This window comes from Xiphophorus maculatus, chromosome 8, assembly GCF_002775205.1.
Source record: "Xiphophorus maculatus strain JP 163 A chromosome 8, X_maculatus-5.0-male, whole genome shotgun sequence".
NCBI classification, from domain to species: Eukaryota; Metazoa; Chordata; class Actinopteri; order Cyprinodontiformes; family Poeciliidae; genus Xiphophorus; species Xiphophorus maculatus.
Genome location: NC_036450.1, coordinates 63,168 through 88,925, shown reverse-complemented (window position 1 = coordinate 88,925; position 25,758 = coordinate 63,168). Strand labels below are relative to the sequence as shown.

Genomic DNA, 25,758 nt, shown 5'->3' with positions numbered 1-25,758 from the left:
ACGCAAAAGCATTTCCACACGCACAATGCGAAGGGAACTCAAGGGGTTGGGATTGAACAGCTGTGTAGCTGTAAGAAAACCTCTAATCAGTAAGGCTAACCAGAAAAAATGGATTCAGTTTGCTAGGGAGCATAAAGATTGGACTCTGGAGGAATGGAAGAGGGTCATGTGGTCTGATGAGTCCAGATTTGCCCTGTTCCAGAGTGATGGGCGCATCAGGGTAAGAAGAGAGGCAGGTGAAGTGATGCACCCATCATGCCTAGTGCCTACTGTACAAGCCTGTGGGGGCAGTGCTATGATCTGGGGTTGCTGCAGTTGGTCAGGTCTAGGTTCAGCAACATTGTGTGCCCAAAGAATGAGGTCAGCTGACTACCTGAATATACTGAATGACCAGGTTTTTCCATCAATGGATTTTGTCTTCCCAAATGGAACAAGCATATTCCAAGATGACAATGCCAGGATTCATCGGGCTCACATTGTGAAAGAGTGGTTCAGGGAGCATGATACATCTTTTTCACACATGGATTGGCCACCACAGAGTCCAGACCTTAACCCCATTGAGAATCTTTGGGATGTGCTAGAGAAGGCTTTGCACAGTGGTCAGACTCTCCCATCATCAATACAAGATCTTGGTGAAAGATTAATGCAACACTGGATGGAAATAAATCTTGTGACACTGCAGAAGCTTATTGAAACAATGCCATAGCGAATGTGGGCTGTAATCAAAGCTAAAGGCGGTCCAACAAAATATTAGAGTGTGTGACCATTTTTTGGTGGCGACTTTTTTTTTGGCCAGGCAGTGTATTTGCAAGCACAATACAGCATTTCTTCAGTCAAAAGGACAGCTGAAAAACCTGCAATCAGTAAAATGAACAAGATTCTCAGTACCCTAAATTATACATGGGTCAAGTAAATCTGACAACATTGCCTAAATCAGATAATGTCAAATAAAAAAGGAAACATTCATTCAAAGTCAAACGCAGGCTGCATCAAAATAAACAATCCTGAGTTACTAAATCCAAACTTCCTGAGAGCACAGTTAGCTGATGAATGCTGGTTCTGATTGGGTGTTTCTGACTGAGCTGAGTAATTCTGCAGATTGTAGCAACCTGCATCACCCACTGATGTAGGGAGAAACGTCAGCTTTCTGCTCCGTAGTACACTAAACATCTACCATCAGTATGCTACTGATCGCTAACAGCTACTGATCTTAGGCAGGATTTTGTTCACCTAACTAACGACAACATAGTTATTGTACCTTGATGCCATATTAACTACAGTATGTACAATAATGTGTGGAGTGAGTATAAAAAAGAGACTTTGTTCATTGAGAGAAAACAGCTTTTATTTTTCTTCTGTTTGCCTCAACTCTCCATGGAGCTCTACCATCTCAGCTGGTAGCTGCTTCCTCCTCAAGGAGATCCAGTTGTTGTTCTGACGGTTCTCCTCATCGTTCATCATGTCAGCCATGTTCCTCTTCTTCTGTTCCCTGGGAAAAGTAATCAGATGTTAGGGCTTATAGCACATAAATGTAGATAAGTAACAGAGTTACTAATGTGGAAGTTACAAACACAGAAGGAATTATTTAAAACAGACATGTTGCTTTATATATATACAAACACTTTTCTTTTTACCATCCAGGCATACAGAATTATAAATAACTAGAATAGTTGTGTAAATTAAAGACAAAACGTAATTACTTGTAAGTTTTAGACCAATGCAGACATACAGCCATGGATAAAATACCACTATTGTTTCCCTCCCATCCATCCATCCATCCATCTTCCGCTTATCTGGGGTCGGGTCGCGGTGGTAGTAGCTTCAGAAGGGAGGCCCAGACTTCCCTCTCCCCGGCCACTTCTTCCAGCTCTTCTGGGGGAATCCCAAGGCGATCCCAGGCCAGCCGAGAGCCATAGTCCCTCCAGCGTGTCCTGGGTCTTCCCCGGGGCCTCCTCCCGGTGGGACGTGCCCGGAACACCTCACCAGGGAGGTGTCCAGGAGGCAGCCTGACCAGATGCCCGAGCCACCTCAACTGGCTCCTCTCCATGTGAAGGAGCAGCGGCTCTACTCTGAGTCCCTCCCGGATGACTGAGCTTCTCACCCTATCTCTAAGGGAGAGCCCAGCGACCCTACGGACAAAACCCATTTCGGCCGCTTGTATCCGCGATCTCGTTCTTTTGGTCATGACCCAAAGCTCATGACCATAGATGAGGGTGGGAACGTAGATCGACCGGTAAATCGAGAGCTTCACTTTTTGGCTCAGCTCTCTCTTCACCACGACGGACCGGTACAGCGCCCGCTTCACGGCAGACGCTGCGCCAATCCGCCTGTCGATCTCCCGCTCCCTTCTTCCCCCATTTGTGAACAAGATCCCGAGATACTTGAACTCCTCCACTTGGGGCAGGACACCCCCCCTGACCCGGAGAAGGCACTCTACCCTTTTCCGGCTCAAGACCATGGCCTCGGATTTGGAGGCACTGATCCTCATCCCGGCCGCTTCACACTCGGCTGCGAACCGCTCCAGCGACAGCTGCAGATCACGGCCTGATGAAGCCAAAAGGACCACATCATCTGCAAAGAGCAGAGATGAGATTCTAAGGCCACCAAATCGGATCCCCTCAACACCTTGGCTGCGCCTAGAAATTCTGTCCATGAAAGTGATGAACAGAATTGGTGACAAAGGGCAGCCCTGGCGGAGTCCAACTCTCACCGGAAACGAACCCGACTTACTGCCAGCAATGCGGACCAGACTCTGACACTGGTCGTACAGGGACCTGACAGCCCGTATCAAAGGGCCCGGTACCCCATACTCCCGGAGAACCCTCCACAGGGCTCCCCGACGGACATGGTCGAACGCCTTCTCCAGGTCCACAAAACACATGTAGACGGTTGGGCGAACTCCCATGCACCCTCCAGTACCCTGCCGAGGGTGTAGAGCTGGTCCAGTGTTCCATGACCAGGATGAAAACCACACTGCTCTTCCTGAATCTGAGGTTCAACTATCCGACGGACCCTCCTCTCCAGGACCCCTGAATAGACCTTGCCAGGGAGGTTTAAGAGTGTGACCCCTCTATAATTGGAGCACACCCTCCGGTCCCCCTTTTTGAACAGGGGGACCACCACCCCAGTCTGCCAATCCAGGGGAACTGCCCCCGATGTCCATGCGATATTGCAGAGTCGCGTCAGCCAACACAACCCTACAACATCCAGAGCCTTAAGGAACTCCGGGCGGATCTCATCCACCCCCGGGGCCTTGCCACCGAGGAGCTTTTTAACCACCTCGGCAACCTCGTCCCCAGAGATTGGAGAGCCCAACCCAGAGTCCCCAGGTTCAGCTTCCTCAATGGAAGGCATATTGGTGGGATTGAGGAGGTCTTCGAAGTATTCTGCCCACCGGCCCACAATGTCCCGAGTAGAGGTCAGCAGCACACCATCCCCACTATAAACAGTGTTGGTGCCGTACTGCTTCCCCCCCTGAGACGCCGGATGGTGGACCAGAATCGCCTCGAAGCCGTACGGAAGTCTTTCTCCATGGCCTCTCCAAACTCCTCCCACGCCCGAGTTTTTGCCTCAGCAACCACCCGAGCCGCATGCCGCTTCGCCTGCCGGTACCCATCAGCTGCTTCCGGAGTCCCACAGGCCAAAAAGGCCCGATAGGACTCCTTCTTCAGCCTGACGGCATTCCTCACCGAAGGTGTCCACCAACGGGTTCGAGGGTTGCCGCCGTGACAGGCACCGACAACCTTGCGGCCACAGCTCCGATCAGCCGCCTCGACAATGGAGGCACGGAACATGGTCCACTCACACTCCATGTCCCCCACCTCCCCCGGGGCGTGTTCGAAGTTTTGCCGAAGATGGGAGTTAAAGCTCCGTCTCACAGGGGATTCCGCCAGACGTTCCCAGCAGACCCTCACAACACGTTTGGTTCTGCCAGGTCTGACCGGCTTCCTCCCCCACCACCGGAGCCAACTCACCACCAGGTAGTGGTCAGTGGACAGCTCCGCACCTCTCTTCACCCGAGTGTCCAAGACATACGGCCGCAGATCTGATGAAACAATGACAAAGTCGATCATCGAACTGCGGCCTAGGGTGAATAGAAGTACTTTATTCATCCCAGCAGGGAAATTACTTCGCAGTTAAAGCATAGAGACAAGACACAATAACAACTACCACTGAGTAGTAGTTGTAGATAAAATAAAATATAAAATGCTATAAATTGTAAAAATATAAAATGCCGTTAATATAAAAAGCAACTTAGAGCAGTCCTTGCAAAGATTAAAAAAATGCAGATATGTATATTTAAATATATGTACAGCAAGTGTGCCACAGTGCAGTTGTGCAAAATTGGACTGATTAGTGCAGAACAATGATTTAGCTTTTATTGTACTGTGAGACGTCATGTGGCAGGAAGGATTCCCTGTATCTGTCCCTACGACAGCGGAGCTGGAGCAGTCTATGTGAGAAGGTGCTCCGCTGTCTGTCCACTATGTGGTGGAGAGGGTGCTGTTTATTGTCCATAATAGACAGAACCTTCTTCATTGTCCTCCTCTCCATCACAGTTTCCAGGGACTCCAGCCTTAGTCCCAGTACAGAGCCAGCTTTCCTGATGATTTTGTCCAGTCTATTAGAGTCGCTGGCTCTGATGCTGCTTCCCCAACACACAGCAGCAAAGAAGATGGCACCGGCAACAACACTGTGATAAAAGGTCTCCAACATCTTGCTGCACACATTGAAGGATCTCAGCTTCCTTAAAAAATAGAGTCTGCTCATCCCCTTCTTGCACACAGCGTCAGTGTTAGATGCCCAGTCCAGTCTGTTGCCGATTACAACTCCCAGGTATTTGTAATCCTCCACCTCCTCCACCACTTCCCCTTTGATCTTCAGTGGCCGTGAAGGTGTTTTCTTCCTTCTGAAGTCAATCACCATCTCTCTGGTCTTACTAATGTTGAGCCTCAGGTGATTCTGCTCAGACCACTCCACAAAGCCATCCACCAGTGTCCTGTACTCCCCCTCCCCTCCATCCCCTATACACCGGACAACCGCTGAGTCATCAGAAAACTTCTGTAGGTGACATGACTCAAGAGTTGTACTGGAAATCAGTGGTGTACAGGGTGAAGAGAAAGGGAGAAAGCACAGTTCCCTGTGGAGCTCCTACGTCACTGACCACCACACCAGACAGGACACTGCCCAGATGGACAAACTGTGGCCTGCCTGTTAAGTAGTCAGTAACCCAGGAGATCACTGAGTCGTTGACACCCATCCTCCGCAGCTTCTCACCCAGTAGCAGAGGCTGGATGGTGTTGAAGGCATCAAAGACTGTGATTCTCACAGTGTCTCCTCCACCATCCAGGTGCGAAAGTGCTCGTTGCAGCAGGAAGATGACGGCATCGTCAACTCCTAAGTGGGGCTGGTAGGCAAATTGCAGGGGGTCTAGAAACTTCCTCACCCGAGGCCTCAGCTGGGCCAGGACCAGTCTCTCCATGACCTTCATCACATGAGATGTGAGAGCAACTGGTCTGTAGTCCCCTGGGTCGGATGGTCTTGGCTTCTTGGGAACAGGAACCACATGTGATGTCTTCCACCGCAGCGGGACTCTCTCCAGCCTCAAGCTCAGTCCTGTCCTGGTGCCAAGTGCACATATGGACAGCCTTATGCTTGAACATGGTGTTCGTTATGGACAATCCATGACGAGCACAGAAGTCCAACAACAGAACACCGCTCGAGTTCAGATCGGGGGCGCTGTTCCTCCCAACCACGCCCCTCCAGGTCTCACTGTCATTGCCCACGTGAGCGTTGAAGTCCACCAGCAGAACAAGGGAGTCCCCAGGAGGAGCACTCTCCAGTACCCCCTCTAAGGACTCCAAAAAGGGTGGGTAATCTGAACTGTCGTTCAGCCCATAAGCACAAACGACAGTCAGGACCCGTCCCCCCACCCGTAGGCGGAGGGAGGCTACCCTCTCGTTCACCGGGGTAAACCCCAACGTACAGGTGCCGAGATGGGGAGCAACAAGTATGCCCACTCCTGCCCGACGCCTCTCACCACTATTGTTTTCTTCAGGTTTATTTGTTTTTATGTCCTCTACAATAAATATTTCATAATTGTTTAATTAGAACTGATATCTAGCCATTATACAATAATAGAATATCATGTAATATGTTTTGTCTGACAAGGGGGAAACTCCTGTGCAACAACAGCAAAATGAGAAACAATCGAGGCAGATAAAGCATAAAAAAACAAATGAAGGCAACATGATGTACAATATTGACAGTTATGTATAACTGAGGAATGTGCAACTGGGTATCTTCAGAAAATGCGCATGTTGTGTTTGAGTAATAAAAATACTGCAGACTTTGTGTTTCAAATGTCTTCCATGACTGTATGTATGCAACTTTAAATATATTAAAAAGCAGACAGATATATCTACAAACTGCTCACCTGGCTGGAGATCAGCAGCGGCGTTGGCTGCATCTGAGTCAGTGTTCAACGTGGGGCTGCGTCGGGCTCTGAAGCGGCTAACAAGGCTTTTCAGTCTCTCCGCTACTTTGACAAAAACGACTCATTCCTCACTGCTCCATTAAGCTGACTATTGAAATCCGCTTGCATGTAGCTTCCATCACTTCTGTGTTGCAGCGAGTTTCAAACGTTGCGCCTTTTGTTTTTCTTCTCTCTTTGCTGCTCCGTCTGACCATGCCCACGGCCAATCAGTGAACAGGAGTGAAGCTTGCATCACCCACCAAAGCAGGCCTGGCCCGGCTTGCTTCAAAGCTGGTGGAAAAGGGAAATTATTGAATTGTTTCAATTTGATGACTATTGAGAACCATGTTTTTTCCAGATGAGAGAGCCTTACTATTTCCTCCAGCTATTATTTGACAGATGGAATATCTGTTCTTTTTTTCTAAAAAGAAATATCAAAACAAGCTTTTTTGCTATGATAAAAGTATAGATGACAATTGTTGGCATTCATTAAACTGGTAGAGCTGATCAGAAACTCCAAGTACAATCAAGAGTGTGTACAATTTTAAGCTGTATGGAAAATATTTGGTAAAAGGTAGGCAAGAATAAGCTTTGCTTCGGCCTATTCCTTTTTTGGTAAACTGTGGGTTTGTTTGTTGTTGTTTTTTTTTTGTTTCCTGTGTTTAATGTGGACAATTTACCAAAATATAGGGATTGCTTGATTAAGTATGCATAACCAAAATGGGGTTAATATTGTACACTAAGGGAGTGATCCACTAAAATTACAAATAAAGTCCAGTAAAACCAGCAGAAGCATTTCCAAACCAGCAGATGATAGAAAAGGATAAAACACTTTCAATAAAAGCACAATGAAACAGATGAACATAGATAGCTATGAATATTAAAAAACAATAACTTATTTAAAAGGTACATTGTTGAGTCTTTGTACTAATGAGATAATTCCATAATTCCCACTTCAATTTGTGATAAAACACATCGCCAAGATATTTAAAATATGTAACAAACTCCATAAATTCATCGTCAATATACATTGTGCAGGAGGATTGGCTTTTTCTGAAATCTATGGAAAATTCTTTAGTTTTGATTTGGCTTAATAGGAGATTGTGTTGTTTACAACAGTTAAGGAAAAGATGTAAAACTGAGCCATGGTCCTCTTCTTCATCAAATAGAAAACTAACTAGGGCTGTGTCACTTGCATACTTAATTATTTGTTTAATTCACTGCCAGATAAGGATGTACAGTACAGGGTTTACCCCAGAAACTTGCTAAGCCCGGCGGTCGAGGCGATCCACCTTGTTTTTGTATTAAAATATGTTAAGTAGACAGGAAATTTAAAAATATTACTGGGTTATTATATATTACGGGAAAACATTGTCAGAGAAACAATATTTAAACCCACAGCTATAGAATCTTAAAAACAACAAATCAAAAAATACAATGAATATCAATTATTTGCACTTGTTTAATCCAAATTAAGTCAGCAGCTCCTTAAGGCCCTCCAGGGTTTTTGGGGCCCATAAATGCTAATATTTTAACACAGATCGCAGATATATGAATGTAACATTTCTTTAATGAGATTATTGATGTTGTTAAATTTGATTTAATGGTTTCAGTATACATAAATTAAAAGATGTTAAATTGTTTAACATTTAAATATGTTTTGAAAGAGCTTCAGATTTCAGATTTATTCGTATCTCTAATTGGCCAATTGATGTTGCAGCAAGTATAAAAACTAAGACAAAGTAACAAAAATAATAATAAAAACAAAAACAACAAAACATACCAAGAGGACATGAAATGCAAATCAACACATAATGGAAAGAATACAGCAGTGTATTTCATTATTGACCGACAGTTGCTACAAACACTAAATCAGGTGCAAGTCCCCCTGTCTTGTCCTACATTAAAAAGAGATATTGCTGTAGGAACAAAAGAGAACTTGTACCTGTTACTTTTTATACAAGGGAGTCTGAGCCTGATGGCGGAAGGTAGAAACTGGAACTCAGCATGTAAAGGATGAAAAGTATCAGCAATAATGGCTTTAGTTTTCCTAATGATTTGTTTTTTTACACAGTTCTGTAAGTGAGCATTGTTTAATCCCTAAGATCTTATTGCTAGTATGTATTACTCTGCTAAGGTCATTTTTTGATCTAATACTAAGATTTCCAAACCAACAGAGGAGAGAAAAAGGTAAACACAGATTCAATATATGATCTATAAAATAGGATCATCAGTGACTTATCAACTTGAAACTTTGTGAGCCTCCTTAGACAAAATAATTTTTGCTGGCCCTGTTTTTGTAGGTTGTCTGAATGGCAGGTTTACTTTGTAAAAGTTCAAAGAAAAATATTCATAGTTAAACTGTTTTGTTACCAGAGCTAGAATCTGATGCTATTAGTTTAATCTTTGAGTTTGAGATCTGTTTGTTCACAAATACAAATTAATAAACTGCAATTATAACTTATTGCTTTTTAGGTTGGCCAGTTAAACTACACCTTCTCTCCCAGATTAAATCTAACGCAGAAGCTGTTAGAGGTGCTGATGTTTTTAGAAGCAAGAGGGGCCCCTCTTCTGCTCAATTCTGTTCAAGGCCTCATACAGCCTTGGACCGGCCCTGCATGATGAGTTAAATCCACTGCACTGTGCGCAGAGATGTGCAACAAACAGAACCAGGGTTTCCCCCAGAAAACTTGCTAACCCCGGTGGTCAAGGCGCCTATTCAGAAAAAAAAGAAGCATTTTTTAAATTTATTATTATTTTTCTTTTATTTTAGATTAACAAGAAAGGTTTAGCCGGGCGGTGGCGCTAGTAAAGTATGGCGGGCCGCCAGGCCTGTAATATTCAGGGGGAAACCCTGGGAAGATTTATTTAAATGCCGCTAGTGTGGTTTTAGTAGCTCTTCCATTTCGTGTCTGTTGCGTTTTTAATAAGGGCCACAGAAACTGTTTTGGTTTGTCCAAGCTTTAACGGATGAGTTTCTAAGATCTCCGCGCGGCTGCGCGCATTAACTTTGTCTGACTAAGTGGACAAAGCATTTGATATGGTTTGATGCTTCGTGTAACCGAAAAAATAATAGAAATAATAATAAAATAATATAAAACCAGCGTGATGCGTGACTATGAGGCGAGCGCGAAAGCTCCACCTCACCGACTGAACCTGCATGATGAGGTCAGCGCTGGTTCGTTAACCACTAACGCTCTGGCCAACCGGGACCATAGACATAAACTTTACAAGGATGATAGAGCCACACGCTGGGCAGCGTATTGAAATGTAAATGCTGCATAATTGTTTGTTCACAAAGATGAATCATTCTCACCGCTCCCTCAACGCACACCTCTGCAAGTGCAAGTTATTCCTGCAGTTCACATAGCGCTGCGCAACCAGAGCTAACGCGGTGGGGTTTAGTAGCTCTTTCATTTCATGTGTATTGAGTTTTTAATAAGCGCCACAGAAACGGTTTTGGTTGCTCAAGCTTTGTTGGATGTGTTTTTCCTGTTGTAACCATTCCCAGAGAGAGTTTATTTCTCTCTCTGGGAGAAATAAACTCTCCCAGAGAGTTTATGTCCTGCCAGTTAATTTGGTGCCTATTTTTCTTCAATCAATTAAATTCCTCCCCGATGCCGTGGACAATATGTGAAAAGTGGACATGCCTGAGGAAAAGAGGATGTTTGGTCATCCTTTGTTATGCTAATAGCTTAGCTTAGCAATTGCCAAAAACATATAGGCAGAAGTCAGAGTTTTGTGCATCAAAAATAGTGATCTGGATGAAACACAGTGCACTAAATAGTAAAACATAATTTCACAAAACCTCGAGGTAGATAATTTGCCTTGAGGAATTTTAATAATTGAGGTACTTGAAACATTTTATGAATCATTACAGCCTCAGTCCTAATATTCGAGAAGTGAAATGACTGACGTGATGGCATCAAAAAATAACCCTTTTGCAGTTAGGAGAGCTTTTTTTGGTGGTGTTGCTTAAGCTCTATAGCTGTCCACATGATGGTTTTTGTTCCAAAAAAGCTTATTTGCAGAATGTATTTCTAATTGTATAAACCCTTTGTGTTCTGAGAATTCAAAGGTAAAGCTAAAGGACCTAGTGACCAGTCATTATCAGTTTTATGCCACAGCCCAATATGTTGTAGTATTTCAAAGAATTTATAATGACATGCAGTCAAAGTTTTCCATGGCCTATGGAAGTAGCACAAATTCTGTTAGTTGTGTTACTACATATTAATAGCAGACTGACCAGGAATCTTAGTTGCTCAATAGCCTAATATTGATTTCATCTGATCAAAGCACAGTTTTGGGTAAAATTGCAGGAGGGCTTGGTACCTTTCAAATGTTTACATTTGTGTTGTTTTGTTTTTCAGGACTCTTCAAGTAGTGATGAATCTGACACCTCAAGTGGATCCAGAAAGCGAGGGAATTCAGACTCCTCTGACTCTGGATCAGGCTCAGTCTCTGGGAGTGATACTGGGTCAGATTCATCGACAGAGGATAACAGTAATGAAACTGCATCAGACTATGAGCCCAGTCTCAAATTTAAAAGCAGAAAACTTCCAACCAAGTAAGTGTATTGTTGATGATGAATTGTTGCTGCAAACCAAAAAGAGGTTTACAAGTACAGGCCACCCAAAGAACTGGCACTTTAGGTTAGGTTTTATTAAAACATTCTTACAAGGACAAACATGGCTTTGTTTATGCATCTTCCAAAACATTGCAACCTCCTCTTTAACAGAAAGAAATTGCCAACAGAACCTGGCTCAGAGAGAGTGATCATCTGCGTAGAGATGCACTGACCCACCTTTTTCACTTATGATACGATACATAAATAAGGTTTAGTATCGGCCAATACCGATCCTATACAGAAAAACAGTAGTCAATTGATTAAAACCTTTTTTAAAACAAACATAAATGTACTGAATTACAAATTTATTTGATAATTTATTTATTTGATAACTCCAGTACAGCACACTTGAATACAAGCTGATATACTGTGTATATATATATATATATATATATATATATATATATAACACATTTCTAAAGAACATTTAACAGTGGAACTGGAAAACATTTTAAATATATAAAATACATAAACGATAAATATTTATGGATTATGAAGTCTCTGTAAATTAACTTTCCCTTCAACATATTTTTATCATTGGGCAGAAACAGGCTATACTGCCAGTTAGGACTTTTGTTGGAAAAAGTATCAACTTACTACTGCGTACTGTAGTACACAAATGTTTGCAGTATTTTTCGAAATGCTGGCTTTTCAATTAGATTCATCATCTCTTTTGTGATTAAGCAAACTGTCTTAGGTTGCACCATTTTGCACTGGCCTTTTGTATTTTCTTTAAATACCTCAGTGATTGTGGACTGTCAGAACGGAAACAGCCCATTGGTTGAATTCCAACTCCCCTTGCCCCACCCTCAGGAAGGACACCTGAATCGGATGAATACATTGTCGGTGCATTTGTTTGTTGTGTTGCCGTGTTGTATTGACCCGCTATGTGTTATACGCTGTTTGATAGGAGACCACGAGTGTAGCACGAAATGGATGCAGGTCAACACAGTAACAGGAGACAGCGCTGCTCTCTCTCTATTCATTTTTATAGAGCTTGCGTGGTGAGGTGACAGTTGCTTATCCTCATCCAGCTGTGTGAAGAGCGTAATTCATGTGAAATTTCGAGCTCGTACACGCAGATGTGCACATGAAGATTAGCATGTGCACCTTCACATCCACAAGAAAGATTAAAATTGTTAAACCTTTTTTACTGTTGTCGCTATCGTATTATATGTTGGGTTCAGCCCGAGTGGCAAAAAACTGAAGCTTTTAGCTCCTTCTGTGTTTAGCTGTTACCAAGGAAACAACAGGGGAGGAGGAACTGAAGGCACCGGAGTGAGCCCCAGATAAAAAGTTAAAAAAACAAAACCCCCTGAAATATGTAAAATTGCTTTACTAAAAAAGTGTCACAAAAAAAATGGTTATGAGATAAATCTTGAAATAAATAAACCTTGAAATAAATAAGTCAAACTTTGACAGAGCAAGCTTTATTTTTCAAATATTTATTTTATTTTAGGAGTTAATTAATTTAGGTTATTTATTAGTCATTAATAGATTTTATTAATTTTTGAATGAAACTAATAGGTTCAGTGCATTTAAAAAAAAAGTTAACCATCATTTTATGCCATACTTTCACAATCTAGTAAATTAATTAAAAATAAATCCATATTCCATCAAAAACGTTAACAAAAATATTCTGAGATTCATGCCTCTTTATGTCCATGCGTTAGATTTTTTTAGTAAAACAAAATGTTAACTGCCATTTTATACCACGCAAATAAATTGGTTAAAAAATCCATAGTTCATCAGAAACTTGGCAAATATTTTTAGATGTTCATGTATACATGTGGATGTTTTCTTTCAATGACCCTAGTTTAAATAGCCTTTTGTAGTAAGAATAATGAACCGATTACAACACTACATACTTTATCAAGGCATTTGGAGAAGTGGCAGGCACATTTATCGTCATAAATTTTAGAGGAAAATGAGACTAACATATCGTAAGATACTTATAGGCTACAGACCATATGTGCTATGTAATACACAGATCAATCTAGGCATGTCTACAGTGTTCTATAATGTTATGCATGTAAAAGGAAAACAAAAACACCTCTTTCAGATATCCTTTGCATGCTAGCATAGGAGTGCTAAACCTTATTGTCTGTACCAGCAATCAGCGTACCTTCACATCTACATCCTACAAATTGTATATTTCAAAAAATATCCAGATAATTACAGATAGAAAATAAGATAAGTGTCAGAGTTAACATCTTGATAATATCTGTAATGTCTGAATAATTAAATTAAAGAAGGTTGATATGACTGAGGAAAATATGTAGCTGTTTTGACTGAAGAACTGGGATGATTTCATTTCTGTAGAAGACAATCCCTTTTTTAAAAATGTGAAGTGAGTATTTGGATCTATAAAAGAGTTATTATAAAACTAATTCATTAATTAAAATGTTCAAGTAAACTTTCTATTTTAAATCATATTAGATGACAAAATAAGTGTTTTTTAAATGTAAAATAAAACACTTTAATAAAGAAGCACATTTATTATAATTTATACTGTTATATACAAAATTTCACATGGGAAGGATAGAAGAACTTCAGGCAGAAGGAAAATAATGCAGTCCTATAAAAAGTTTTAAACAATCAAAAAGAAATTGGGTTATGTGACGTCCCAATGTCACATAACCCAATGTGACGGCAGGTTATATACATATATATACAGGCTTCTTCAGGACATGAGTATTCCGATCCCAGACATCAGAACTCTGCAAATTGCTAGTCAGTCATTCTCAGAATCATTGAGCTTCCATAGGATATTCTCAGTTGGGCAGTTTCTTATGACAGTTAGCATTAAGATGACAGCAGTCTTCTGGCAGAGTCCCTGGATGTCAAGGAGGCATGACATAAAAGAAAAATGAGCTGCTCAACAGTCTTGCAGTAAGTACTAACTTTGTGAAAGTTATGGTTTTAAGTCATTTTGTTCAAACATCTTGATTCAGCTCTTATTTATTAGGCCAATGACAATGTGCACATTTATGCTGCCCTCTCTGACGAAGGACATCTAACTTGAACTAACTTATCCATGTCAATCTTGCAGTAAAAAGGCTAAATATTTTCTAGTTGAGATGGTTCAGTATCTGGAATTACCACAAAATGAGATAATTATCAACTTTCAAAATTTAAGCTGTAATGGATATAGGGCTGCTGTAAACAAATATTTTAGTAATCGAATAATCTATCGATTATTCTTATGATTAATCGGATTAAAAAAAATTATTAAATAAAATATAGGTAAATCTAGCATAACACGAGTGTTACTATTGGATATCAACATCACTCCAATTTTTCATATTTGAACATCCCTAACAGTTACTTACTCTCTAGTTTAGAAAATTAACCTCTATAGCTAACAATAATAGCTCACTTTCTAAGATAACAGGAAGAAAAGTTATACAAGAAATTATATTCAAGTTAATAATAAAGAGGGAGGCTCACAAATACACTATACTCCAGCTTTTAGTTTATGTATTCATCTTCAGTCAATTTAATATATGAATGCTCACCTTGCCCAGACATTTATAGCTTTTGTGTTTATGTTAGCGACGGGATTTGACACCTTCATTCATCACACACAGAAACATCTACCAGCCATGTACCACCATGATGCGCCCATCACCCATTTGTTGAGACCAGGATGATATGAAATTTGTTGCGCAGTTCATCCGTAAAGCTACACTTGCAATATAAGCATCAATTACTCAGCCACCCGCTGTGTTGAGTCTATCCGCTCACCTGTATAAATATATGTATAAAAAATGTAGCGCTCTTCCCACCATTCGCTCTGAACCAGCAACGTCCGGAGAAGAAAAGCTGCTGCACACCAGGAATCGCACCAGTCATTTTAGGGATTCTTATTGGTCAGTAAAATCCCCCCTCATCAGATGTTAGTGATGAGGGGATCAGTAAAATCCAATAACAACTAATACTCAGCGGTAGTTGTTATTGTGTCTTGTCTCTATGCTGTAACTGCGAAGTAATTTCCCTGCTGGGATGAATAAAGTACTTCTATTCTATTCTATCATCAAATTTCCATGATTAGGATGGGAGGGGAGGACATGGAGCGAAATTGCTACCGCAGTTGATAAACCCTGCAACTTTTCAGCTGTTCTTCGTTAACGTGACATAAATAGGTTCTAATAATTTTCATTCAGTCAGTATTGACACTAGCCACATGCATTGCAGGTAGATTGTAGTAAAGCATTGATTAATGCCTGGTTTTAATTTTTTGTGCCCATTGTCAGACACCACACGGCACAATCGAACCTTATCAAACCGTTATACCTAGGATTTCTGTCGGCTAATGTGTGGTCAAATATATATATATCTATCTATATAGATATATAGATATCTCTTTCTCTATATATACAGTACAGACCAAAAGTTTGGACACACCTTTTAATTCAATGAGTTTCCTTTATTTTCATGACTATTGACATTGTAGATTCACACTGAAGGCATCAAAACTATGAATAACACATGTGGAAATATGCATTAAACAAAAAGTGTAAAACAACTGAAAATACCCCTTATATTCTAGTTTCTTCAAAGTAGCAACCTTTTGCTGTGATTACTGCTTTGCACACACTCTGCATTTTCTTGATGAGCTTCAAGAGGTAGTCACCTGAAATGGTTTTCACTTCATAGGTGTGCCCTGTCAGGTTAATAAGTGGGATTTCTTGCCTTATAAATAGTCATGAAAATAAAGAAAAGCCATTTTAATTAGAAGGTGTGTCCAAACTTTTGGTCTGTACTGTATATCTATTTAGATATATAGATCTCTCTCTCTCTCGCTATATATATATATATATATATACACAAACATACAGTGAACCCTTGCTATAACGCGGTTCACCTTTCATGGCCTCACTGCTTTGTGGATTTTTTTTGTGCAGTTATTTTTCACAGTGCATTGTGTTCTGCATCTTGATTGGCTAAACAGTCTCCACGTTTCTTCTCTACCTGTGTTCCAATAACATTATGGTATTTAAATATACATAATACAGCTTGGCAAATTTTGGCAAATGTTTTTGCCCAAAATTAAAAAGAGCGACAACAACTACCGATAACTATGTTCTCTCTGAAAAAACACACCTGCACCACAGACTTCAGAAGAAAAAAGATACTACAGAGCACAGTTAGAGGCACTGTGAAATATGCAAGTCATAATTTGTCCTACTTTACTTCGTATTGATGATTAAAATTATTATTTTACTGTAGTTATTTGTAAGAAAGCGTTCTATTTGTTAAGAAAATGATGCCTGAAAACAGGTTTTGTTCTTTGGTTTCAATGTAGAGTATTACCGTAATTATGCTGTATAATAATTGCAAAAAATAAAGGTAAGTACTTCATGGAGTTTGCCTATCACTGGCTCTTTTCGGAACGCAACCCCCGCGAAAACATGGGTTCACTGTATATACAGTATATATATGCATAAAATATGTATTTTAAGATGATCACTAAAAGTGCAACAAAAATGCCTCAACGGCGCCCTCTGGTAGCTTTAAAAATACCCTGGGCACTGACCTTACTTTGTCATAGAAGCATGAAATTCGGTATACTTATACAACTCCCCAAGACCTACAGAAAACTCTCCTACACCCATGCGCTACACTATGCGAAGTCAACCATTTTGGGTTGAAGTTGTGGCACTGTGTGGACTCAGATGGGATTTTGTGACTTGAAGAATTTGCAAAGAAGCCTCGCCAAACATGAGCGGTCGACCGCTCTTATTCAGCGGTAAAAACGTTTATAAACGCAGTAAAAACGTTTGGGATATCGACGATAGATTTGTCTTTAGATGAACAGTGGGGACTTCATGTCAGTATCCGAGAAGTAAAGAAGATCCGAGAGATTTTAAAAGATCTCATCAATGCGACTTGCTTCCTCGCCAAACAGCAGCTAGCGTTTTGTGGAAATGATGAGAGCATGGGCTCTGCTAATGAGTTCTGGCAACTATGTTGAACTCTTTGCTGAGAAAGATGACAGGCTAGCAAGACATTTGAAGGCATCCACTGTATTCTCTGGCTTGTCGAACAGAATACAGAATGATTTAATTGACGCAGTCATTGATGTCATTGAATACCGTCTTGCATGCATCAACAGTTTATTTAGTACATGACACTCTAGTTTGACAGTTTCTACTACCGATTTGAGCAGAAATGAGGTTTGACAGTCGGCCAGAAAGGAACGAAGACGTGTGTTGTGTAACATTTTTGACGACATCAGCAATCAAGTGAAGACTAGGTTTGACCATTTCAAAGAACTTGCTTTCCTTGGTTTGGTGGATTGTGCAAAATTCAGTGAAATGTCGCAACATTTTGATGACACAAAACTACAGAGCCTGTCAAAGTATGCTAAGTTCTTTGACTTTGTCAGACTTAAGTCTGATCACATTGGACTGTATAACAAAAAAAAACAAAAAAAAAAACAGTGAGGGATGAATGTAAATCTCCTGACAGCTTCTCAACCTTTTGGCCGAGAAGAATGTTATTGCAACTGTTTCTGAGGTGACAAAGTTGCTCCAGCAGTTCTCACTGTGTCAGTGGAGCAGTCATTCTCAGCACTGAAAAGACTCAAAACATACAGCTGGGACATGATCGATCAAGGAAGACCTTCTTCCCTGCCAGTAATCTTCATTGAGACGGAGAGACTTTTAAAACAAAATAAAGGGGACTTTTACCAGAAAGTGATGGATATTTTTGTGCAGAAGGAGCAGAGTGTGGACTCTATTTATAATGAATGTTTTTTAATGAATGTGTGTTTTGTGGGCTACAGCTTGTATGTGTAAAGAATGGAGAAAAGAAACATAACCCACAAACTGCTGTGTCAGATTAGCTAATAACAGCGGTAGCTAATCACTTAATCGCGAAATAAACATTAAGCCTGCGATAGACTGAATGTTCTGTTTTTTTGTGTGGGAAAGTTTTGGTGTTGAATCCTAAAACAAAGTGGCATTGTTGTCAGTTGCTATGGCAATGTGGCTGACACAGAGGGTGAGAAAGAAGTGGTTTTGAGTTGTACTTCAACCGGTTTTTCTGATTTATTTTCATTTGCTGTGGAGCACAGCACTAAATCAATAACACCTACATTTCTAAGTTTCATTGAGTTAATGGAATTGTTCAGTTCTTTGTGCTTTCACCTGCACCAAGTTGTGGAGCTAGTCTGATGGGAGCTAGCAATAGGTTGCAAAGTAGTGACTGAATGTTTTGTACAGTGGCATTCCGATAATAAATGTGCAATATATTGTCATTAGGCATGGTACTACTAGGGCTTTAATGGTACACAAAAATCTCAGTTTGGTATGGACTTCTGTTTTAAAGAGAATCTATCCATCCAGCCATAATTTCTTCTAATAAATGTAAGAATAAGAATCTAGAACTTAAATATGTGGGATAGCTATGTTATAAAACAATAAAATCAGTTGAAAATGTTCAGTGTTGTTTAGGAATTTGTAGGTTGTGCTTATGTTTGAGAATAAAAAAATGTTTAAATTACTTTGGAGTGGTTTTGTTATAGGTAGTCTAGTTGTAATTGAAAGCTCCAATATGGAGCTGTAATTGCATAATTCAGTTTATGAGGTAGTTGAAATAAAACTGATCATCATACTTGATGACATCAACTTTGAAGAAACCTTTACCACTTTTCTACTGCTCTCTGATTTTAGGATGAATTCTCGAAATGGAAAAAGTATCACTCAGAGAAAGAAATCCCAAAAGTGTTCATCTTCTGAGGATGAAAATAACTACGCAAAGATAGCATGTGGAGGGCCAAGAAGACAGGCCACCGTCAACATAAGTTATAAGGAAGATGAAGACATAAATACAGATTCTGATGATTTGGTGGAGGTTTTGGGTGAAGATGTTCCAATGCCTGAGGAGGAAGAGTTTGAAACAATTGAAAGAGTAATGGACTGCAGGTTAGGACGAAAAAGAGGTAAGAACACGTCTTGACCTAATCAATAAAGTATATTCTGACTCTGTTAAGTTTAACAAATGAATGTAAATATTGAAGGTAAGTTGGGAAAATGGAGGAGTTTGGTCCAGACTGCAGGTTTGCTTTGAGGAGTCCTGTGCAGTTTTATACTTTTCATATTTGAAATTAAATAAAAATCCAAGAGAGGATGATTAACCTTAGATATTTTCCCTAATGTGATGTTTAAATTTTTGATTTTCAGCAACAGGAAGTTCAACCACCGTATATGCTGTAGAAGCAGATGGGGACCCCAATTTTGACTTTGATTCAAATAAAGAGACTGGCGAGGTTCAATATTTCATTAAGTGGAAAAACTGGGCTCACATCCATAACACCTGGGAGACTGAGGAAACACTAAAGTTGCAGAATGTCAGGGGTATGAAGAAACTGGAAAACTTCAAAAAAAAGGAACAAGAGAAAAAAAAATGGTAAGTGGTCTTTATCTGGGCTCTTTATTTGGGCGTGCTTTACAGCACTGCATCTGACACTTTGCACTTGATAATGTATGGCTTGGATGCATCTGGTCCACCATGGAAACCCATTCCATAAAGCTCTATGTACTGTTCTTAATAATAATATTAATCCATTTTATTTGACAGTGCCTTTCAAAACACCCAGGACACTTTACATTACAAACACAAATAAAACAGTAAAGAAATGTCTACAAGACACAAAACTACAAAATAACTACACAGTTAAAGTGAGATGATTTTTGAGTTGTATTTGAAGGTCAGAAGAGAGTCAGTATTACAGATGTCAGGAGGAAGAGCGTTCCAGAGTTGGGGAGCAGAGCAAGAGAAGGCTCTTTTCTCCTTGGTGCTGAGACGGACAAGAGGCACACTGAGGTGGATGGAAGAGGAAGAACAAAGGGAACATGAATGGGTGGTGATGTACAGAAGATCAGACAGATAAGGAGGGGCAAGGTTGTGAAATGCATTGAATGTAAAGAACAGGATTTTAAATTGAATTCTGAAAGAAACAGGAAGCCAATGAAGTTGTAAAATTGGAGTGATGTGGTGAAATGAGGCCATTTTGGTAATGATGTGAGCAGCAGAGTTTTGAACCAGTTGAAGTTTATGGGTTAATTTGTGAGGCACCCCATAAATCAAATTAGTAAAACTAATTGGTAGGTGTAAAATGGTGAGCTGCACTTTTGACAATCTACCAGTTGTAGCGCTGTGGGACACAGGTGCGCAGGCTACAGTGATAAATGGCAATTGGAGGGAGGAGCACTTACCGCACACCACTATTAGGGGTATAGATGAGCTCTTAGGATCAGAACCATTAAATGGACTTGCTGCTAATCAAACAGAAGTACCATTTATATGGTGGATTTCCATAGAGTTTAAACTTACTGGGGTTGAAAGGTCTAGCTCTAGCCTATTAGTGCCTGTGTTTGTCTCTTATGACCCAAATGTGGCTCAGGACCCTATTATCAGACAAATAGAGGCAGTCATCATAGAGCAATTGAAGCAACAGGGCAATAAAAGCAATGATATTGCTAACATAGTGAGCAGTGCTTTTGACATTGATGTTGGATCTGCAAAGACTGTTATCCAGTTAATACAGACATTTCAGAGCCCGCAAAAGGAGATTCAAATAAAAACAGGACGGAGTAAAGTTACCCTAGGCTCTGATGAAACTCTAACTATTCGTTGTCAAACTCACATCCAGGCTGACGAGGACACCATAATGTTGTTTTGTCCTACTCTGAACACCAGCAGTCCAGAAGGGCTTCATATGCAAAAGTTACTATTTAAAGTGAAAAGGGGCAACTCAGCCATGGTCCCAGTGTCTGTCACCAACACCACAGGTCATAATGTAACTTTAAAACCATGTCTCATTCTGGGCCACATTAAGGTGGTAAAATATTTGCAAGCACAATACAGCAGTTATTCAGTCAAAAGGACAACTGAAAAACCTGCAATCAGTAAAATTAACAAGATTGTCAGTACTCTAAATTACACGAGTCAAGTAAATCTCACAGCACTGCCTAAATCAAATAATGTCAAATAAAAAAGGAAACATCATTCAAAGTCAAACCAAGCTGCATCAAGATAAACAATCCTTCCTGATAGCATGGCTAGCTGATTAATGCTGGTTCTGATTGGTTGTTTCTGACTGAGCTGAGTAATTCTGCAGAACACAGGGAGGAGGCAGAGATCGATCGATTATTTTTTCAGAGATTATCTGTCTTGTGTTAGGACAGCGAAAGTTTTAATACATATCTAAAATCTTTTCTTTTTTAAAGTTATGTGCTGCAGCTTTAAGCAGAGGTTCTGTGTGAGAGTTCACTGCAGGTGGAGCAGAATTGTTGTTACGTCTGTGAAATCTCACTACCAGTAGCACGTAGCGGCGGTTCAACAACGAGAACAGAACCACCATCTTACACACTTGCTCGTTGATTTAAATTATTTTTCAGGTTATATGTTTAGCTTTCTGCAGTGAAAACAATGCTCAGGGAGGAGTGTAAAGCTTTTGCCAAAGATGAAAATGATGTTGGTTATATTCATAGTCTTGGCATGCACATTACTCTCAAAGACCAGACACCAGTTCAAAATACCTACATTAGTGTACCTAATAGGGGTTGAACGACTACATATTTTTTAAGGTCGACTACATCATGATAATAGTCGAGTCGATGTCGACTAGTCGCGGTGACGTCATAGTGACGTAAGCGCAAAAACCCTTCACAACTACTTGGAGGCTTTATTAGCTATTTTCACGGCAAATATTGACCCCTCCCCCCCCCCCTCACACACACACACACACACACACTCTCTCCCCTTCTCCTGCTTTTACTAAGTCTATTATGGAGATTCTTCGTGAGCAGCTGGGAAAAGTTTGTTGCACAAAGTCGGGTCTTACTTTTTTTTCTAAACACCGGCTGATGCTGATGATCTCTGGATAGTTACTATAGGAGTCAAATTATCACACTGACTACATGGAGCTTTTGGAACATCACAAGCCAAACTTGTTATGAACGGATCCCGTTTGGTTACAGCTGAATTCAACGAAACCACCTGCTTCTCCTCCGCCCGATGCGCGGCAGGAAGCTCTGCTGACTCAGCAGATTGAACGATTTAAGATATTTTCTAGTCAACGTCAACATGATAAAAGTCGAGTCGATGTCGAGTTGACTAGTCGTTGTGACGTCATAGCAACGCAAGACGCAAAGCTTTGGAGTAACGTAGAGGCTTTATTACCCGTTTTCACGGAAAAATACGGCATTTACACAGAACAGCAACAAGTGAAAAAACAAAACATCGGGATAGTTTATGATAAATAATAAGTTGCTGGGAAACCAACATTCAAAAGGAAACGCACATCTTTTAGATGGCTTGTAAAAACAATAAAAAGAGGTGGCACGGGGGCGGGGGTAAATAAAGTTCACTCGCTGTCAATATTCTCTTCGCTAAGAGTTCGCTAAGAGCACATTGTCATACAAGGACCCAGTAATTTCTACCTGTTTGACAAGATGCGGGTTTTGTCCTCGATCTGTTTTGAAGACGCCATTTTGTAGCCAGTGTTCTGTCAGATCAGCTGTCAGAGTGTCATACACTTCTGACAGCTGATCTGATGACACTTCTAAGCACGAAGTGTCATTCTTAGCACGAACTCACGGCTATATATATGTCAGACAAGTATACACTGTCATTACCAACTACAGGCTTTTATTTAATCAGCAGCTATCATTACCACAGATCTTTATCCTTTACTCAGCAACATAACATCATAATGTATTAGTTAGATCGTCGTGACAAAGACACTCGCGAGCCGGCTAAGTGACATCCTTAGCGGGAAGGGGCGAGTTTTAGACGGCTTGTGTTTTGTAGTGGACTGCAGCTGCAACTCCATCTCCTTTTAAAAACACTGTAAAACCACGAATATGCATCCATCTACATATCATTTAAACTAATGTATTAACTTATTTTTCTTGTGTCTTGTGACGTATACTGTGCTGTCAGATCAGCACAGGCTGTCACCACCGGCAATCACATGACTGCGACTAGTCGACATGAAATGTAAAAACTCGCGAGACGTCCTAGAGTCGACTAGTCGACTAGTCCACTAATTGGTTCAACCCCTAGTACCTAAACCACTTCATCAGGAAGTAAAAACCTACCTGCAGGACTTCATAAACAGAGGCTGGGTTACAAAATCAAAGTCACTCTATTCTTTGCCGATAGTCTGTGCGAAGAAAAAGTCAGGCGAGCTCAGACGTGTAGATTATCGAGAACTTAATAGCAAATCAGTACCTGACAGACATCCTATTCCCAGAATACAAGTTAGTAAAGTTAAAGTTTACTGTAGTAATTACTTCAAGTGAACTTACTGCACTACTCCTCTGTTAAGGTGTCCATGCTTTATATTAAATTAGTCTCTACACCTACATATGGTAAACTTATTGTCAGTAAATCGGTTTTCATAGAGCTAAGAATAAATCATATTTTTTATGTCATTTGCTTGTCATTTGTTCTTCCTGTTTTTAATAGCGTTTTTCCTGTGGTGTCCTTGAATGTCTAGAAAGATGCTATAATAACTTAATTGTTCACAGGTTTAAGAATACATTTTTTTACTTCAGACTTTTAAAATGTTTATTGTGATATAAGTGCTCAGACTCATTTTAATTGTATCTGTTTCTTTAGGTTAAAGGCAGCATCACCAGAAGATAGAGAATATTTTAATTGTCAGGAGGAACTGATGGATGACCTGCATTCTCAGTATCGGCTTGTTGAACGTATCATAGGTATTGTTCTATGATTACTCTGAATGTGTTTGCTAACCCTGAGTTTGTGTGATCCAATAAATTATTGAAATGTGTTATGCAGGACATTCAAATCAGAAGTCAGCTGCTGGTTACCCTGACTACCTCTGCAAGTGGCAAGGTTTACCATATTCAGAGTGTAGCTGGGAAGATGGTGCTCTGATTGCCAAAAAGTTCCAGAAATGCATTGATGACTACATGGGCAGAAATCAGTCAAAGACCATTCCCTCTAGAGATTTGAAGGTAAATTTAGTCCTTATTTTTTCCAACAGTGTTAGCAAAAGTTTCAGAATAAAATGTATGTTCTGTAAAACAATTTTTTTCTGTCACACATTATCAATTAAAACAGATTTACTGTGCATATCATTTAAACCTGGTTTGTTGCATTAAGTCAATTCTATTGAAATGTATTTAGTATTGGTTGTTAGAAGATGTTTTTGGATATCAGTATTCCACTTAAAGAAATTCAAATGAGGATTTTGTTTTATTAGTTGATGAAACAGAGACCCAGGTTTGTACCAATGAAGAAGCAGCCGGCTTACATTGGAGGTGATGGACTGGAGCTCAGGGACTACCAGCTGGATGGTTTAAACTGGATGGCCCACTCCTGGAGCAAGTATGACTCTACAGTCTTTGTCATTTAATGATTTATTCTGTATCTTAAATTGGAAATCTTCTCATTCTATGGAATTCCTTCATCTATTAGTGATGAGGATTGCTATGGCTGGCACACATTGCTCAACTCTAGCTTGAAGTGAAAAACATTTTGCCAGCTAGAATCTGAATATCTAATTGTAATAGACAGCAGGAGAAAGTAAGGCTTTGTTTTAAATAATTTAGATTTGAAGTTAAGCCATACCGGTAGGAACATGGCAGTGACAACATCTACCTTCACAAAGCTTTTCCAGCATCATCATCTTCTCATAGCCGCTCTTCTCCTTTATTCTCTTTGAACACACTGTAACAGTCATGGTAACAAATCAGTGAATTTGAAATGACCCTGATACAAAAGCTCAAAAGCTTTTCCTAAGCAAAAACCTTAGACCAAAACTATACAACATGGAACGTGCTGCAGAAACAAAAAAGATTAATGTTCAATCAATAGTAAAATATAAAAAGTTGAGCACAAAATTATTCATATCCATAGCAGACTTAGTGTTAAGGAAATGCATTAATTTTCCAACATATTTCTTCTGAATGGAAGCAATACTGCCATTTTCTTAAGAAAGAATTCCAGCTTGTATCTGATAGACAATTTGTGGAGGGAGCTAGAGAATATGACTATGAAACACAATGAACTCCAACCTCACTGACTTGGAGCTCATCACCACAGATGAATCATCAAAACATGTCAGCATTTATAAGATGAATTTGTTTACTGAAATTCAGTTAAAGTATCTTTCACTGATTATTTTAAGAGTATAATTTTTTTCAAAGTATCATACACAATTTGTAAATAAAGACTTAATTTTCAAATTGATTCTCCTTTTACACAGCTTTATCTATAGAGCGATATCTGAAACGAACTTGGCAAAATACAATACACCCTTTGAATACACAGCCATACATCAAAGCAAGTCCTTTTTAGTTTAACATGAAACAGATTAAATACATCAGTTAATTCCTGTAAAGACAGGAATTTAGAGAACAGCAAATTACAGCAAAAAGCCAGTTACTATGCTTCAATTAAACACTAGGCAGTATTACACTGCATCAGTCACATGACCAAACAAATAGCACATGACCAACTGCCTCCTGAAACACACAAACAAAAAAATGGAAACAAATATTGGTTATTGATATCATCATGGTTATATTTTTTTAAAAAGAAAAAAGACTGACATTGTCTGATGTTCAGGGGTAGCACTAGCCCTTTCGGGCACCTGGGCAAAAAACATTCA

General features: G+C 40.1%; 1 protein-coding gene across 5 annotated transcripts in view; it reads left to right on the top strand.

Annotated features, from left to right (window-relative positions):
- chd1 (chromodomain helicase DNA binding protein 1) overlaps positions 1–25,758 on the top strand; it is an 84,718-nt gene that overhangs the window by 14,051 nt on the left and 44,909 nt on the right. For 4 of the 5 annotated variants that reach the window (XM_023338045.1, XM_023338046.1, XM_023338044.1 and 1 more), the window contains exons 5-10: positions 10,846–11,042; positions 18,782–19,050; positions 19,292–19,517; positions 23,739–23,839; positions 23,922–24,100; positions 24,349–24,473. In XM_023338045.1, the coding sequence (XP_023193813.1) occupies positions 10,846–11,042; positions 18,782–19,050; positions 19,292–19,517; positions 23,739–23,839; positions 23,922–24,100; positions 24,349–24,473 (1,097 nt within the window). Of the gene's footprint in view, positions 1–10,845; positions 11,043–18,774; positions 19,051–19,291; positions 19,518–23,738; positions 23,840–23,921; positions 24,101–24,348; positions 24,474–25,758 lie in introns of all 5 variants that reach the window. The other variant, XM_023338048.1, reaches the window with a different exon arrangement.